Raw genomic sequence first — 18,426 nt, 5'->3', positions numbered from 1 at the left:
TGTTGTATACCTCCTGTACCTCAGCGTGGCTGTAAGTTTGTGCTTGCTGTACACCTCTTGTATCTCAGCGTGGCTGTAAGTTTGTACTTGTTGTACACCTCTTGTACGTCAGCATGGCTGTAAGTTTGTACTTGTTGTATACCTCCTGTACCTCAGCATGGCTGTAAGTTTGTGATTGTTGTACACCTCTTGTACGTCAGCGTGTAAGTTTATCCACCACGTACACCTTGGCATGATCGTTAGCTTGTTGTGTGCCACTTGTACGTTGGCATAGCTCTAACAATCATGTCATTTCACGGTTTTGTTTCCAGCTTTAGAGTTATTTTGAATTTTCAAGGTCTCAAAATGGTGGTAAATAAAGTGTATCAACAAACAATTTTATATGCAAATCATTGAGGTTTTATTTGTAGATTCTAAGTTTTTGCTCTTTTTTTCTCTGGCCCCCAGAGAACCGCCCAGGGCTGGGCTGCCGGGAGCTCGTCTTCAGGAACCTCTCCAAAATCCTGCCAGGCCTCTGCCAGGATCTGACTGACTGGGTGGTGGGCACCCGGGTCAAAGCTGCCCAGCTGCTCGCCGTGCTGTTGCTGCACGCGGAGGACCACACCACACAGCACCTGGAGCTGGTCCTCCGGGCCCTTCAGCACGCCTGTGCCGACGAGGAGGCCGCCGTGGTCAGCAGCGTAAGTCCCGGGTCATGAATTCACCCTCCTCAGGCACTTTGGTGAATTGCCACACCTGCGGTCACATGGTCCACACCACAGTTAAGACCACAAATATCCCTGTCACCCCCAGAATTCCCCTTGAATCTGTTTATGCTCAACCCTCCTCCAGCCCTTGGCAACCGCTGGTCTGTTTTCTCTGCCTGTAGATAGTACTAGCATTTCCGAGGCTTCTCTTTAGGGAGTCCTGCTCACCTTTCTGTGTAAAAACAGTGCTGTTGCAGTGCCTTGTCCCTGGACTCACCTGGAGGGACCAGGGATGCTACTGCTTGTCTCACCCCTGGGGGACCTGAGGGACTCAGGAGCTTGTTCAGCATCCCCTGCCCAGGACTGAGTGTCCATCCAGGCCCCAGCCAGCCCCGTCTTCATGCCCTTCCCTGCTTCCCCTGCACACGCATCTCTTTCTCTCTGGTCAGTGGCTGGTCTGAGCTAGAATACTTAGGGACTAGGATACACCAGCCTGTCAGGCTGTGTAGGCTCATGCCGTACCTAGGGGGTGGCCACCACCTTTCCCTACAGGTTGGATGATGGGACAGTTACGGGGCCTGCATGGATCAGGGTAAAGCCTCCGTGGACTTGAGACACCCTCTCATGATCATGGTGCAGAGGCATGCTCACGCTCACACCCGCTGTGATAGTGCACAGGGCACACCCACACTCATACTCACCCGACCGGAAGTGCATCCTGCTGCCTCATCAGAGCCAGCACTCGGAGGGAGACAGTAAAGCTGTGACTTCTTAGTGAACAAGTAGGTCTTAGGCTTGAATGTTGTCTTAGTCCTAAATCTTTAATTCTGTCATACTGAATCCTTGCTTTATTTTTCACTGTTCTAAGTCATTTTTGGAGGCCTGTTATGGCACTGTGGGTTAATGCGCTGGACTGCAAGGTCAATGTGAACCGCATGATCGGCGGTTCAAAGCCACCATCTGCTCCTCAGAAACCCTATACAGGGTTGCTCTGGGCTGGAACTGACTCGACAGCCCTTGACAGCAATACCAAGTCATTTTTTACTGGTTTAAAGGAAGTTTTTCAGGTTCCAGATTTCAAAAACAAGTCACTTTTAACCCATTATTTCCAGGATGTGGAACTGTAGGATCATCACTGGACTACAAACCCCAAGGTCAGCAGTTCAAACCCACCAGCTGCTCCTCAGAAATTCTATGAGTCAGAATTGACTCTACAACACTAAACAACAACCCTTGTTTTGTTTTTAAAGGAAATACAGCACTAACTTTTCAGTAGCTATTTTTCCACGAGCATTTTTTTATACATCATTCTCATCTCATACAAGACTTTTGAACTTCTGTTTTCCCCATAGAAAAAGTTTAATTTATACAGTCATTTATTTCATGGAGCCAGCCTAATTTTACAAAGATCATGTAGTAATAAGCATCAAACAATGTTCCACTAAATTGTCTAGTTTAATGAAAAGTTTAAAAGTTTTTAGCTATGTACACTACTCTTTGGAGAGAGGATGCTTTCTAGAGCCCAAGATACAACATGACAATCTTAACGTAAGATTGCTAGGCATGAGGGCAGATGTGAGCCCCAAAAAATGAAGTGCAGAATGCGTGTTTGAAGTTTTCTGGAGAAACATCCCATAGATTATAGAGTATTTCACTGAAAAATAATCAGAACTGTTGTCCTAGGACACTCCACAGACACCGGTGGTTCTCCGCATATTCCCAGTGGCCACTGCAGCTGTGTCCTCAGTCCGTCCCCACCACACCTCCTGAGCTCTAACAGCAGCCCGCACTGACTTGTCCTCCATTTCTGTAGTTATGTCGTTGCACGAATGCTGTGTCTGTACACTCACCCTGGAGGTGGTGACTTCACTCACACAATACCCAGGAAGCCATGTTGGGTGTTTGTGCATCAGTGAGCCCACTGTTTCTTTGCTGAGTAGTGAGTGTTCTCTGACATGGAGAACCGTACCATGTCTGACCATCTGTTTAGGTCTTTTAGTATCAGATGAGGGGACCAGGTAAGAAATCCACTGGACCTTGGCCTCACAGGGGCTCAATCTACTTGGCTACCCACATCGACGTCTTACTTGTTAGCTTTCCTCCTATGGATGTTGTGAAAGATTGTGAGGAAGTGTGCATTTTCCCTGTGTGTTCTGAGCACACCCTGAGAATTTTATTTAACAGAGACTGTGTCTGGCAGGGAGAAAGGCCTGAAGGGAGGCAGTGAGGGGAGAAGCGTGCCTGGGTCTTGGGGTCTGGGTCACCAGAGCCCCAGGAAGGGCCTTCACTCTCTCCACTCTCCTCTTGCAGTGCACAAAGTCGGCAGAGCTCATCGGAACCTTTGTCAGCCCAGAAGTGTTTCTGAAGTTTACCTTATCGCCATTGAGGAAGTCACCCTCAGCCTCCAGCCTGCGGGTCCTGGCCGCGGTCCTCCGGGGCTGCCCACGAGAAGCCCTGCAGCCCCACCTCAGTGCCGTTGCTATGGAGCTGGCCAAGGCCCACATCTGCCAGGCATCTGAGAATGTAAGATTTGGGGGGACAGGGAGTGGTCTGAACAGTGACGTGTTAGAAATGGCATTGTCCCTGCTGTACCAAAAACCAAACCCACTGCCTTGAGTGGGATCCAACTGACGACAACCCCGTAGGACCGAGCAGAACTGCCCCATAGGGTTTTCAAGTCTGTAAGTTTTTACGGAAGCAGATGCTACGTCTTTCTCCCTTGGAGCGGCTGGTGGTTTTGAATCACTGACCTTTCACTGAGTAGCCATATGCAGGTGTTTAAACACAGTGGCACCAGGGCCCTTAGCTCCCTGCTATAGATTGATTGGCAGTCACCAATCAATCTTAGTTCCAGATCCCACCCACGCTAGGCCAGTGGTTACAGACAAGCTGGAGACAGAGGCCCCGGGCACTCCGCTGCTGCATTTGGTGGCCATGTGCCTCCTGTTAGCCTCCTGCTCTGTCCAGGCTGGGAGCCCCCACCCCGGTTGCTGTTGAATTTAAAATTCAGCTCCACAGTCACACTAGCTACATTTCATTCTCTCAGTAGCCATGCATGAAAAGGCCAGATCTAGACCATCCATCATTATAGAAGCATTTTGAACCACAGCCCACAGATGAGACCATGCCTTACAGCTTAGCACTGTCCCCAGGGTCAGGTCAGCAGCGTGACCAGGGCCGAGGCCTGTCTCCTCCCACAGGTGGAGCAGAGAGTTCGCTGTGTAACTGATACTTGCCGCCTCACTTGGTGTCCTAAGCACACACTTACAGAAAGCAGCGTCAGTACTGGAATCTGTGTTTCTAATGAGCAGCAAACCCATCACTCTGAAGCTGAGATAACCTAGGTGGGAAGGGTTGCTCACTTGGCATCCCTTATAATTGCTTTCTGCTTTCTTGTTACCTGGCTATAATCAGCTTAAACACTGAGTGTTTACTTGCTGGACGATGGGCCCTGTGTGTCAGGGGAAATTGATATGTACCAGCCTGAGATTTTTGTTTGTCTTTGATTTTATTGTGATGAGATCTATAAAGAGCTCTGCCACTGTAACTGTCAACAAGTGAACTGTGCCATGGGGTTCATTCCATTCACCACTCTGTGCAGGTGTCACTGTTATCTGTCTTCTGAGTTAGGGTTCACCCGCAAAGCAGAAGCTACACCCCTTATACATAGCTCCCTGCACCCCTGCTGGATCCAGGCAACCACGTACCCACCATGATAGTGCACGGGCACGCCCACACCCCCTGTGATAGTGCATGGGGCACACCCACACCCCCTGTTGTAGTGCACAGGCATGCCCACACCCACAGTGATAGTGCATGTGTGAACACTGCTGCTGTGATCATGGGTGTCCAGAAGAACTCACAGATGCTGCCACTTTATTTCCAGAACCCTACAATCAAAGATCATAATGAATCAAGTCACACAGATGTTAGGGTTTCCCCTGCCTAGAGTTGTTAGTTATGTATACACTATAGTCTGTTCAGTATACAGTAGCATTCAGAAAGGGTTTGAAATGTTGTGAGAATTTACCAAGATGAGATACAAGACAGGAAGTGAGCTCAGGCTGTTGTAAAAATGGTGTTGACAGACTTGCTCAACACAGGATTGTCACAAACCTTCCATTTGTAAGAATCTGGAAGCACAGTAAAGCCAAGTAACGGGGGGTACCACTGTGCAGATGAGGTACTTGTGGTCTACTTTGGGGTTGAACAGCTTGCCAGTAATGCAAATGAGGTGTGTGGTACCCTTGTGGGGATGGGGCCATGCAAATAAGGTATATGGAACCCTAACCAAAGACATTAGTCAGTTTTGCCATCCTGCTAGGCTTAAGATGAGCCATCTTACAAAGGGGAACCTCATAACTCCCAAGCAGAAGAGGCAGGGTCTCTTCACTGAGAAGGTTGTAGACCCAGGATCAAGAGCCCTTAACAGTAAAGCCAACAGCAGCAGCAGAGACAGAACCAGGAAACCCAAAGGAAACAGTGCCGAGGGCTTCCAGACCCACAGAGTGAGAAAGTGAGCACTTTTTCAGGTAGGAGGCTTGCTGGCAGAGCAGGGCTCCTCTGGACACCTCTGTCCAAGCAGGACAGAGCCCGGGCCGGGCCAGGCCAAGAAGTCTGCACAGCCATGAAGTTGCCCTGGTCCCATACTATCCTGATGAATCTTAGCCTGTTAATTTCCTAATCAACCCCATAATCACAAGTATGGGTTGTGAGTTGTGTGTGGACAGCATGAGAAATTATCACACTCAGCAGCGAAGTAGAGAGTACCATGGGAGGGAGGGAGGGCTACGGTCAGAACTGGTAGGAAGGTGGAGAGTGGAGGCTTGTCTGAGCTCTACCTCCTGAGAACCGCCTGTGGGCTGCTGATGCTGGACCTTTCCCCCTTGTGAAGTTAGAGGAGGAGGTCAGGCACATCAGCAATCCTGTGTGTAGCACGCACGTTCTCAGAGCCTGTTGAGTCTGTCTCTAAAACCCAGAGGAAGGAAGTGGGCTCATGCCGTGGGCCTTGCTGTTTTCAACCCTGTCTCCACTTTGTCCGAACCAGTTTCCATCCAGAGAGTGGGGAGTCTTAACTCACGAGAGGTGTGGACACTGGTTTGCTGCCAGCAACTGTTTGCCGGAAGCAGTTTTTATTTCTTCCCTGGAAGCCAAGATGGCCAGACTTCATCACTCATACTTTGGAAATATTGTCAGGAGGGACCAGTCTCTGGAGAAAGGACATCATCATGTTTGTTAAAGTGGAGGGTTAGCGAAAAAGAGGAAGACTCTCCCCCCAATGACATGGATTGGCACAGTGGCAGCAGCAGTGGGCTTAAACACAGCAACAATTGTGAGGGTGGCTCAGAACCAGGCAGTGTTTCATTCTACTGTGAATAGGGTCACTATGAATTGGTACTGACTCGATGGCACCTAACAACAAGAGGATGTAATTTGGAACTTTGGTGTTTAAATCTTAGAAACTTTGCAACAAGGAAAATGGGAGTTTTACATCTTAAGGGTGGTTGCAGAGAAAATGTAACCATGTAATCTGCCAAGCTCAGTATATGTGTCTAGCCCCTCATCTTACAGTTTTGTCAGGCATAAACCTAGACATAGGGACAGCTTTCATACAACGTCCCCTTGGTGAAGCCAGCAGGTAAACGCTTTCTGACCTCCGTCCATGCCCAGAAACCAGCAAAATAAGAACCCAGTGCACGCTTTACACCTTTTACATGTTTGTTGACAGACTTATACCTTGGGCAAGAAGCGATGGGCTCAAAGACGGCTCTGTCTCTGAGACGCACACAGCCAGCCGTCTCTCACTCAAGTTTGTGTAACAACATTTAGGAAGTTATTTCTAAGTCCCGCAGTTATTACTCAATAGGTCTTAAAAACAGTGAAGACCTTTTGCAAGAACAGAGAGAGACTAGAAGTTCATTCGTGCAGTAAGACTCAGGCTTGCGGGCAGATGTGTCGTAAGCAGTGGCTCCACTCTGAAATGCTCCTTTGTTACTGTGGAAGAAGGTACTTCCCCAGGTGTGGCGAGCCGAGAGTTGCACCTGGCACTTTGCCGACAGAACTCTATCCCCTCTGTGACACGTGTTTGTTTAGTGACAGGTGACTGAAATACAGAAATTGTTTGATAACAAGGATCGCTCAGTTAGGCATGTTGAAATGAAGGAAAATGGTAGTTGGGTGCTTCTTTGTAAGGACTAAAGTCTAACAGTCTCCAGCACTTCATCTGGTGAATGGAAGTCTTTGCAGCTTCAGGTAACAGCTTGTATATTGAGCCTCATTTCCTGCTGGGTCTTTTTTCCGTATGTGTATTCCTAGTTTTCTCACAGAACAAATGTTACGGTCTGGGTATCTCCTCAAAGACACCCCCACCTTCATGGTCCCAGGCTTGATCATGGAAGGACACAGCAGAGGCTCTGTGAGGCTCACGCCTTCTCAAAGTGAACTCTTTTTCAGTGTAATTGTAGGTCCATCTGGAAATTAGTGGAGATCATGACCTCAGAAACCAGTCCACCCAGATGTAAAAGAAGCGGGCTTTGGGAAAAGTCAGGGCATGAACCAGAACACAGACCTGTGGTCTCTCCCAGGAATTAGGACACCCAGTTCTTGGGGGAGGGTCCATGCCGTCCCCCAGGCAGCCCTAAAGGGCCCTGCAGCATGGGGTCCCCGTGGTTTAGGGAAGGTGGGGTCTCAGTGACCCAGCAGGTGTGCTCAGACGCCCTGGTTCCCATCCCGTCCCATGCCACCAAGTCAGTTCTGACTCATAGCAACTCTGTATAGGGTTTCTGAGGAGCAGCTGGTGGGTTTAAACCACCGACCTTGTAGTTTGAAGCCCAGTGCTGACCCTACAAAGTCACATAGTGGCCGTGATCTTCACTAATTTCCAAACGGACCTATAATTACACTGAAAAGGAGTTCACTTTGAGAAGGCTTGAGCCACGCAGAGCAGAGCCTCTACCGTGTCGTTCCACAGTGTGGCGCTGTAGAACCAGCACTAGACTGTTGCAACATCTGTTTGAACTGCAGGGTCAGCAGTTCAAACCCACCAGTCTTTCTTTGGAAACCCTATACAGGGTCTCCTCTCATCTTCGCTTTAGAGAAACTGTTGACTTTGGGTCGCACGTGATATTTTTTAACTTCCACTTTTTAACGTATATATTTTTCACTTTGTGCATGTGCAGAATGGGGAGCTGAGGCATTTAAAGCAGATCGCAAATCTGAAATACTGTCATTTCTCTTGTAAATGCTGTGATCTGATGGCACGGTGAGTTATGTGTGGGACAACTGGTTTTGAGGTCGATGGTTCAAACCCACCAGCTGCTCCAGGGGAGAACAAGTCTCGGAAAGCCTCGGGAGCAGCGTTCCTCCTACAGGGCTGCTCTGAGTCAGCATATACTCCAGCAGACAGGTTCGGGTTTCTAGCTGAGTGAGCACTGGGCAGCGAGTAAAGTGAACACCAAGCCCTTAGTGCCCAGGTCCCACTCAGCACAGTGCAGCCCCAGTCGGCGGCCAGCACTGTGGGGTCTGTGGTCCAGGCTGTGTCTGCACTGACTCTGCCCTTGTCTCTGCAGAAGCTGTACCTGGAACACCTGCTACTCTGTGTGCAGGCCCTGATGGCTGGGGGCCAGGAGGACTGCTCCACATGCAGCCTGCCCCTCCTGCAAGTGCTGCTGGCCATCCTGGCCATCTCAGGCACCGCAGACCTGGACAGGAAGGTGAGGCAGTTCGGGGACCTGTTGGTGAAACTTGCTCATTGCCCTTGGCTTCCCAGCCTCCGACTCACCCGCCTTGGGCTGCCTAGGAGGAGGTGGATGTTTGATGAGGAACCCTCTGTGACCTGGGGACTCACCAAGTCTTAGCTCTTCTCCAGCTGCTGATTTATTGAGGATCTCAGAGTTGAGACAGCTGTTTAACTTTGAAGTCTTCTGCAAAGAAAGCAAAGAGAGCGAGACGAGCAGCTTCAGCCTAAAGTCTGCGCACTGTCGCATAGCGCCCCGAGCACGGCACCAGTCAGGAAGAGCTCAGCATCATTTCCTAAGATTGTTTCTGATGCACTGGCGCTCTGTGTTCCCTGTGGGCTCCAAGGACATCCAGAACCCCGCTGCCTCATTGCCTCACCTGGAACTCAGGGCACGGGTCCCTTTCTCTTTCCTAATGGCCCCGGCTGCTCCTTCACTGCTCCCCTGCCCCCAGAGCAAAAGGGGAGGCATTTCTGTGAGCTGCCTGGGGCCCACAGTGCTTCCCACCCAAATATTCTGCGAAGGAATCTCACTCCCCCTCCCTTCTCAGAGACTGTTTAGACTTTATTTCTGTCTTAAAGAATAGCCTTTCCACAGGGCATCTGTCTCAGGGGACAGTTTGTCGCCAGCAGGGCCATAAATACCAGCCAGTGCTGGAAACACACTGGGCCCAAGGCTGCAGAGAAGATTACAGACCACTCTGAGGTAAACCTGGCCCTCTGAGTGAATACTGGCAGAGCTGAGCTGAGCCGAGGGGACAGGTTTCTAACCTCTTCTCTTCATTAACAGGCGTCTTGGTCGGGTCTGTGTGTGTCAGTGGGAACCTTGCGCTCATCCTCTAGGAGCCCCGCTCTGGAGGGCTGGCGGGAGTGGGATTCAGCATCATGGTCTCATGTCCCCAATGGCGCCTGCGGCAACTTCCACACTGCCCAGGTGGTCCTGAATCCCCCTTTCCTTCTAGGTGCACGAGACAGTGGGCTCGCTGGCCGAGTTGGAGGGCTCCGATGGGCCCCAGGATATCTACCGGAAGCACATGGCTGCATTGATGGAGTGGGTGATGGCCTCACATGGCAACTGGACTGTGTACTCCCCGGAGCTCGCGCAGTTTTGCGTGCTCGTCTCTCAGACAGGTAGGCCAGCCAGGTGCTCCGACGTGGGTGTGAGGGAAGAACAGTGGGCGTCGAGAGAGCTGTCCAGTTGACTATAACTCATGGTATCCCATGTGTGTCAGTAGATTTTCGGTGGGCCAGCCTTTCTGCTGAGGCCAGCCAAGCACATGACCATTTGCACCACCTGGCCACTCCTTAGCTAACTTCTCCCTAAAGAGAAGCAATCCAAGCACACCTTGTTCTGTGCGCCTCACTGAGCCTGTGTTGTTAGAGACGGGAGGTCAGGAGTCACCCCACAATCCAAGTGCGTCTTGTTCTGTGCACCTCACAGAGCCTGTGTAGTTAGAGACGGGAGGTCGGAGGTCACCCCGCACTGAGCCAGTCCAACAGTGCTGCTTTTCCAACAGTGTGTGCTCACTTGGTGTCTCTGTGTCCCATTGTGGTCCTTGTCACGGTATTTCCACCTTTTTCATCATGCTGTGGCACCTGGAACAGACAACACTCTGGCATCACAGGACTCACATGCCTTGGACTCCACAAATTGCGTGTGGCCTGGTCCTCTGCGCTATCTGGGACCGAGTGTGCCTGTGGTCACTTTGATGCTTGAGTGTAACCAACATTTGAAGGAACAAGCGCTTTCCAAGGTGCCCAGACCGACTTCAGAAGAATGGTTCTCTACCATCCGGCTCCTGCACATGCTTAGGTCTCACCTTGGAGATGGATTTCTCCCACCCAGCCTCTTACAGACACGTCTAACCACCCTGACATGTGCAGAGATAGTCACAGCCCAGCCCCTCTCCTTCGGCATCCTGCTCAAGCCTACAGCCCTAAGACGCAGCATGTGGCTTCATAATGCTCCGGCTCCAGCCGTAGAGCACAAACTTGAAAACTTGTCCACGAAAGAAGTCAGAGCCGCCACAGTATCCTGTGCTTTCCAGGGTGTGCCGTGAACTCATCAAGTTAATTCTTCCTCTGTTTTCTTTAAAGAGGCAGTTTTATTTATTATTCTTTCTTTCAGAGACACATAACAACACTGTCGTCTCCAGAAGGTTTTCTCAACTTGCCATCATTTCTGGTTTGGGCCAGATAATTGTTGTATGAGTTGGGCTGCTAACCAGAAGGTCAGCAGTTCGAATCCAGCAACCCCTCCTCAGGAGAAAGATGAGGTGGTCTACTTCCAGCACGACCACAGCCTCGGAAAACCGTGTGGAGTGAGCAGTTCTCCTCTAGCCTACAGGGTTGCTCTGGCTCAGAGGTGACTGGATAGCTGAGGTTGGGGATTTGTGCACTGTAGGATTTTAGCAACATCCCTGACCTCTAAATACTAGATGCCAGCATCCTCCCACCTCTAAGTATTGACACAAAATGACTCCAGACACTACCGAATGCCCCTTTGTGGGCAAAAACCAGGTTGAGAATTAAAACTGCGTCTATACAGTGGCTGTGGCTGCAACAGTGAACTCAAACAGGAAAAACTGGGGGATGCTGGACCAGGCAGTGTTCCATTCTGTTTTCACAGGGTCGCTTTGAGTTGGAACCAACTCCATGGCACCCAATATGTATGAAGTCCTGGTGTACTGCTATAGCATAAGCACTGGCCTGCTAACTGCGAGGCTGACTGTTCAAACCCACCAGTTGCATCTCAGAAACCTTTTACAGGGTCACTATGAGTTGGAACTGACTCAACAGCACTTAAGAACAACATATGTATACAACTCTGTTGTGGCAGTCGTCGTTAAGTGCCACCAAGTGATTCTGACTCAGCGACCCTGTATAGGGTTTCTGAGGAGCCGTTGGTGGGTTTGAACCACTGACCTTGTGGTTCTCAGTCCACTGCTGATCCACACCAGGAGTCCGTAGAATAATATTTACGGATCTGTAAGATATACATATAATCTTGCAATTCAACCTGACCTTGTATTGTGGTCCAGCGCTTATTCTACAACGCCACACCAGAACTCTATGTATACTGTATGTGTGTGTGTAGATATGTATACATGGTGTGGCACTGTGGATTAATGTGCTGGATGGCAAGGTGAGTTTGAGCCTCAAGGTCAGTAGTTCAGGCTCACCAGCCACTCCTTGGAAATCCTATACAAGGTTGCTATGGGTCAGAACCAACTCGACAGCACTCAGCAACAACAATGTATATCATTGGAGTCCTGGTGTGGCACTGTGGGTTAATGCTCTGGACTATACAGTCGGTTTGAACAGCAGGGTCAGCAGTTCAAACTCACCAGCTGCTCCTTGGAAACCCTATATAGGGTCACTGTGGGTCGGAACCAACTCGATAACACTCAATAACAACAATATATATCTTTGGAGTCCTGATGTGGCATTGTGGGTTAATGCACTGGACTACAAAGTCAATTTGAACCGCAAGGTCAGCAGTTCAAGCTCACCAGCCACTCCTCGGAAACCCTATATAGGGTCTCCATGGGTAAGAACCAACTCGAAGGCACTCAACAACAGCAACAACAACATATACGTCTTTATATATTGTGGTGGTTCCATAAGATAAGCACTGGACTTCAAACCACAAGGTCTGTGGGTCGATCCCACCAATAAGCAACTCCATAGGGGAAAGATGAGGCTTTCTGCTCCTGTGAAAATTTAAAACGTCTGAAACCCTATACAGGGCTGCTGTGAGTCAAAACCAACTTGATGGAATTTAACAACAATAGATGGAGACAGAGACAGAGAGACACATAATTTTAAGGATACAGCTCCAAAACACAAGTGTACCAAGAGCAGGATTGTGTGTAGACCTCTGTATAGCATGCAGGTGAAGACCTGAAACAACACGGTGACCTGTGCTGTGAGGAAGGCGCTTGACTTCCAGGAGAGGCGACTTCACACCTGCCAGGTGGTCTTTCTGTCCTAACCAGATAGGGTCTAATTCCTTATTTGCAAAAGTGCTGCAGCAATTTGACCTTTTAAATTTAATGGTAGAATATGTTCAACCTATAGAAAGGAATAGCTCTCAACCCTTGAAAAGCCAGGGGAACCAACAAAGGCAGGACATAGATGGGACTTTGTGGAAACCACAGTGAGGCGAACAGAGGACAATGTCCACAATAAATTTGATGCCAGTGATGCTGAGTTCTAGCTCTTTGCTGCATAGAAATGAAAACGTCAGCACATCCATAAATGGATGCTAAGTCCAGACCATAGAAATAAATGCAAATACAAGTAAGTAAATACAGTGGGTAATATCCAGCCTTTCTAATAATAAGAAAGGAGCAATTTCAACTGTGGGGTGGCATTTTTTTTCACCCACCAAATCAGCCCCAAAATAAAAAGCCTACCTCAGTATTACCAAGGTGGATTGGGACATTGCCGGCCACATTTTCAATGAGCCCTGTTCTTTCGGAAAGCAATTAAATATTAGGTTTCTAGAATTATTGATGTATTTATCCTCCTTACCCAGCTGTTCAATGTGAGGAAATAGTCTAATTACACAGCAAGCTCTATGTCTGAGACCGCTGGGCTGGGCACCGTCTAGTAACAGAACTTGGAAGTAGCCCATATTGCAAACCGGACATTACAGACAATGGCATTCCCATTCAAGAATTCCCCGAGCCCCTGCGGAAAGCAGTCTGAAGCCTAGATAGCAACGTGGGAAGGTGTGACATACCGTGAGGTGAAGAAGGCTGACAGGCACACTCTGCACACACTGGGAGGATGAAAAGTCGTACTGGGCACGGGTCTGGATTGGGTTTGGGGTTTTTACATCTCTAACACTCAGGAACCAGCTCTGAAGCCACACCCTCGGGGCCTGAGTCACAGCACCCACAGTGGTGGTGGGAAGTGAGACTCAGCCCTGTGGGATCAGGGGGCACATTCTGAAGCATGGGGCCACAGGTGCCAAGTTCCAGAAAACTCAGATGTATCTGAGGGAGACAGGCTTTTTATGCCCACTGGGGAAGGGTAGCTCTAGGACCCCCAGCCAGAATGGAAGATTCCGACCTGACTCTGCACACTTGCTGGACCTGGCACCTAATACATGGGGAGACCCCCAGGACCTTGTCACCATGTGTGGAGACTGTCCCCGTATCTTGTCTGTTGTCCTTAGCATTTCTCTGAGATTCACACAGCACCTGCTGGTTGAGACTCTAGTCTGGTTGAGACTTTAGGAAACACCCAGGCTCTCGACGGCAGGGTCAGCTCCTCCTGGCCAGCTCGCTGGCCTCCTCCAGATAACACCTCCCTCATTAGGTGAGCTGGTGGCAGATGCGTCTACTGTAACTCTGGTGGTGGCAGATGCGTCCACTGTAACTCTGGTGGTTGGTCATGTGTCTATCCCTGAGCAGGACAGATGGCCATGGTCTACCTGGCAACCCCTCCTCACAGCCTTGTCAGTCAGGAATGCTACTTTCACCGTGAGCATTGTGCTCATCTAAGATCTATCTGCCTGGGACCAAGTGGACAGCAACGACGAGAAGGATTGGGTCAGAGTCTTGGGAGGATGAGTGGGGAACAGCTCAGAATAGAGGGATGAGAATGGTTATACAAGTTAGAGAATGTTCATCACCAGATTGTATGTGAAACGCATGGATCAGTGTATGTTTTGTTACATGTATTGACAGCAACATCAAATTTAGGGAAAATATTTTTTTAATTCTAGACTTGAACTTGTCTGTGGAAAATATTTCACTGTACGTATTTCATTTTCAAAGATGGTCCTTAAAAAAAACACGTGATTCTCAGAATGTCAGCTTTCTACCCAGCATAGAAAGAGGTGGCCAAAGGCTACTTCCCAGTACCCTGCTAGCTACAAACCATGTGGTGTCCGGTGGTGGTGGACATATTTCAAGTGCTTGATGAGGGGAGAATGACTTGAAAACAGCCCGCCCTTTGATCCCCCTTCAAAGCAGTCTTGTATGTAAGGTACCCCCACCCCCAGTAAGAAGGAGACCACCAACAATAGAAGTACATAGAAGTACCCCAGGAGGTGTCAGAGCTCAGCCTTGCATACCTTACCTTGAATCACCTGAGAAGCTTTTACTTCCTCAGGTTTGAATGTTAAGTTCCTAAGCTCTTTACTGGTCCGTCTCACACAGACAGGGTCCTACCCACCTACTCACACAGATGCTCTGGTCTGCTCAGTGGGTGCCTGCTATGAGTTCAGTGTTTCCGCCCAGAGACCAACTGTAATACAACACTACGTAGCCTTGAGCTCTCATTCCCGGATACTAAATTGACCTGTGTGTGGCTGGGTGATGTAGATATTCAAGCACTGGGCTGACTAACTGAAAAGTTGGAGGTTCAAGTCCACCCACCAGTGCATCAGAAGAAAGGCTTGCCAATCTACCTCCAAAATCTCGGCCACTGGAAATCCGAGGGGCACAGTTCGCCAGGCCTCAGAGTCGCATCACCGGCCACTGATCTTACCATTGCATTGCCCAAGGTGACAATGGATGCTCTGCATTTTCCATGAGTTCTTTATCCTCATTTTCCTCAGGATTGTTTGTTTAACAGAGACTTTAAATATTAACAGTGACTTCTGGCGCCAAGTTTGTCAAGAATGGCCAGTGAGGTGCTCGGGCGGAACCCAGTCCTCTTGGGAGGACGTCTAGGCTGGCACTGACCCCTGACGCCTTCCTTCCGTTGTTATGTTTTTCTTTGTGAGTGAATCTCCTCCTCTGACAGTCCTGGGAGGCTGGTTCTCACCCTTCTCCCCCAATTGAGAAGTCTGTAGCCCTTTGTCCTCCCTGCAGTGTTGAAAGAAAACACCTCACAAAGGGCCTGAGCAAACACTCAGCACTCTTGTGCGTGGCTCCGGGCATGACTGTCCTTGTCTGGCCCTCCCTTTCTCCACAGGAATCTGATGCTGGTGCTTTTTGGAGGGACAGTGGTCTAAGTCGCTTTCCTGTCCCCTAACTTTTGCAGAATTAGCCAGACTGCCACAAAACAGCTGGTGTGACCCACACTTAGTTCCGCATTATGAAGGCTTGCTGCCTAAGAGCAGGTGGGCTGATATCATGCAGCCTATCTATGCCCTATGGACTGCATGTGGTGCCAATCTAGAGGCCACCTGCTTTCAGTGCATTTCCAGAGAAGAATCACTGTCACCAAGCTCACAATTACACTATGGCACAGGGCCCTCACATAGGATTCGTCGTGAGCAGTAAGCTGGGAGAGGAACAGTGGCTGCAAAGTGCAGGGAAACCCGAACAGCTTACATACTGTGAACGCGGGCATCCATTGGAGGTGTGCGTGCCCAGCTCCACACCAGCTTACCTGTTACTGGCGCAGGCATACCTTGGAGATCTGCAGACCGCTGCAGTAATGTCAAGGTCACAGTCAAAGGCGGTTTCCCAGTGTTATAAAGCGCCGTGGACACTAGACCGGTGTTGGTCAAGTGTGCAGTCGTGTGATCAAAATGTGTGAACTATCACGAGAAGGTCGCACGTGGGACTCAAGAGAACAAGCACGGGCAGTGGGGGAGATGGTGCCGATAGACTCACCATCGACCTTGGATTTGTGAAAAGCCCCATCATGCATGTGGAGCACGGTGAAGTGAGGTCTGCCTCTGTTTGGTTCCTTCACTCTACTCTTCCCACGAGTGTGGGAAGGTAGGTTGTTTACAGGGTGAACAGTGAGGGCAACTTGGGTTCAGTTCCAACCCACAGCAACCCTGTAGGTCAGAGCAGAACTGCTCACAGTGTTTCCAAGGTTGTCAGTCTGTACAGACGCACACTGCTTCACCATTCTTCCTCAGAACGGCTGGTGGGTTCAAACTACCAACCAATCAGCAGCCGAGTGCTTTAACCACTACGCTCCCAGGGTTCCTTAAGCGTGACTTGAGGTTGACCTTTTTGCTCAGTTATAGGTGGGAAACGCTGCTGTGGGGTCCTGACTGTTTGCCCAGGTGCTGCCGTGGATACTCAGCCCAGGGCTCGTCCACACCCATGTTTTATTTTGTAGGCCCTGCAGTGGGAGAGGCTCTTCACTACGTGATCCCCACCCTCAGGACCTGCCTGCAGCCCACCAGGGACCCCCAGATGCGCCTGAAACTTCTCTCCCTCCTCTCCAAAGTGCTGCTCAGAGCCCAGGAGACGGTGGACTCACAAGGGTGGGTGAGGCCCTGGCCCCCCCAGGAAGGATGGGTGGGATCCTGGCCCCCCCCCCCATGGCTGAGATGTGACTTGGAGGGATGGCCTATGGTCTCCTGGAGGCTGGTTGGGCCCACAGGGGCTGGAATCCCCCATTGGGTACGTGCGACACATTGAGGGGCATTAAGTCCAAGTTGTCTGGGTGAGGCAAGAACGTTTTGCGGACGTTGACTGTTCATGGTTTCTGCATAAGCCAGTCTTCATTTTAAAAGCCTGTTTTAGAGATGGGGAAGTGAGGAGGAGGAGGTGGCAGCCTGAAAACATCTAGGCCGTGGTGTCGTGGAAGCCTGGTTGAGGCAGCAGCTTGGGAATCCGGGGTGCAGCCCTGTGTAAAGCCGTACACCCTGAAGCTCCCCCTGCAGTGTGTGTGCTGAAGAGTCTGGGATGTGGGATGCAGCCCTGTGTCCCCCAAGGGCATATGTCTTAGAGCTCCTCCCTCAGTCTCTATGCTGAGTCGGGGGTGTGGGGTACAGACCCAAGGCCATACATCCTAGAGCAACCCCCGCAGTGTATGTGCTGATGACTCTGGGGCATGGAGTGCAGCCCTGCCCTCTCGAGGCCATACATCCTGAGCGTTCGAGTCCACAGTGGTCAGTGCACAGACCCTATGCACAGAGCCACAGTGGAGACAGTGCCCCAGGCAGGTCTGACTACAGTGTCTCTCAGTACCTGTGCTTTCCTGGTAAATCAGCAAAGATCCCAAGTAAAGCACCATCCTCTCTGTTTACAGGCCCTGCCCTGACCTCAGTGACTCTGACACAGGTGGGGTTGGGGGAACACATATGCTGCATGGGCTTCTAGGGAGGTGACGTCTCTGTGGGTGACATGCTGAAACGGGCTGCTCACTGAGACGCTTGCCCCAACTGTGTCGCATACTCCACTGTGGGCCCGCACCAGCCAGTCCATCACAGTCTCGTTTCCTGATTGTCTGCAACGCTTCACATCTTCGGAGTGACCTGGGCAGGGTACCTGACAGCCACCCCTGGGAACTGCTGTGGACAATGCTCTGCTTCCCTGGTGTCAGGGGGTCCCTTGGGATGGAGACTGCCATGCTTCCGCTGGAAGAAACGAGAACGTTGGAGATTCTGCCTGAGAAGCAGGGTAGGGCCAGTGTCAGGAACTCGGTTCTAGTGGTATGGTGGGCATGTTTATAGGCAGCAAAGACGGGAGAGCATCCATGTGGCGACCTTTCAGGGTTCCAAACTGTAAGCTCATGGGACAGATGGCTGACTCTGTTGAGCCTCTTTGGTTTGGTGCCTCGCACACCAGCCCCTGTGACTGGTCCCCCAGCTGCACCTATCCCAGCCCTCCCAGGCAGCCTGTTTTCTGTGGTTACCAGGTGAGGGTTTCCATCCCAACCTCCCCTTTTTCCTCATCAGTTGTTGCCCTCCTCTTGGAAGCCACGAAGACCTGCGTGCGGTGCTGGGCTAAGGTTTTGCTTTCCAGTGAAGGCAGGGTACACAACTTTAGTAACAGGCCACTTAAATCTGGGATGGATTTTACAGGAGCTGTTTAGGGTCTCCTTGACCTAGGGTCCCTGGACAGGGTGCTTAGTTTTTGGAGGCAGTCTTGGTGCTGCTCTTTGCTCCCAGGAATTAGGGACCAGGTCAGCAGGTTCTGGCTCACCAGCTCTTGCACCTCCCACCAGCATCCCAGACGGGTCTGCCAGCCATGGGCTCTCCAGACACTTCAGTGGATCATTCTGGACACAGATGTAGGATATAGGTCATCTCAGAAACGCCTCCTTAAAAATCTCTGCCATCCTGACCTAGTTTGC

At 50.4% G+C, this 18,426-nt stretch overlaps 1 protein-coding gene across 1 annotated transcript in view; it reads left to right on the top strand.

Moving 5' to 3' along the window:
• The window catches only part of HEATR2 (HEAT repeat containing 2), a 40,697-nt gene that overhangs the window by 12,529 nt on the left and 9,742 nt on the right, over positions 1-18,426 (top strand). The window contains exons 5-9 of the mRNA XM_006859887.1: positions 448-680; positions 2,997-3,209; positions 8,255-8,398; positions 9,384-9,552; positions 16,462-16,609. Of these exons, the coding sequence (XP_006859949.1) occupies positions 448-680; positions 2,997-3,209; positions 8,255-8,398; positions 9,384-9,552; positions 16,462-16,609 (907 nt within the window). The remainder of the gene's footprint in view (positions 1-447; positions 681-2,996; positions 3,210-8,254; positions 8,399-9,383; positions 9,553-16,461; positions 16,610-18,426) is intronic.

The sequence above is a fragment of the Chrysochloris asiatica genome, unplaced genomic scaffold (genome assembly GCF_000296735.1).
Source record: "Chrysochloris asiatica unplaced genomic scaffold, ChrAsi1.0 scaffold00034, whole genome shotgun sequence".
NCBI classification, from domain to species: Eukaryota; Metazoa; Chordata; class Mammalia; order Afrosoricida; family Chrysochloridae; genus Chrysochloris; species Chrysochloris asiatica.
This window is presented reverse-complemented; position numbering and strand designations above follow the sequence as displayed.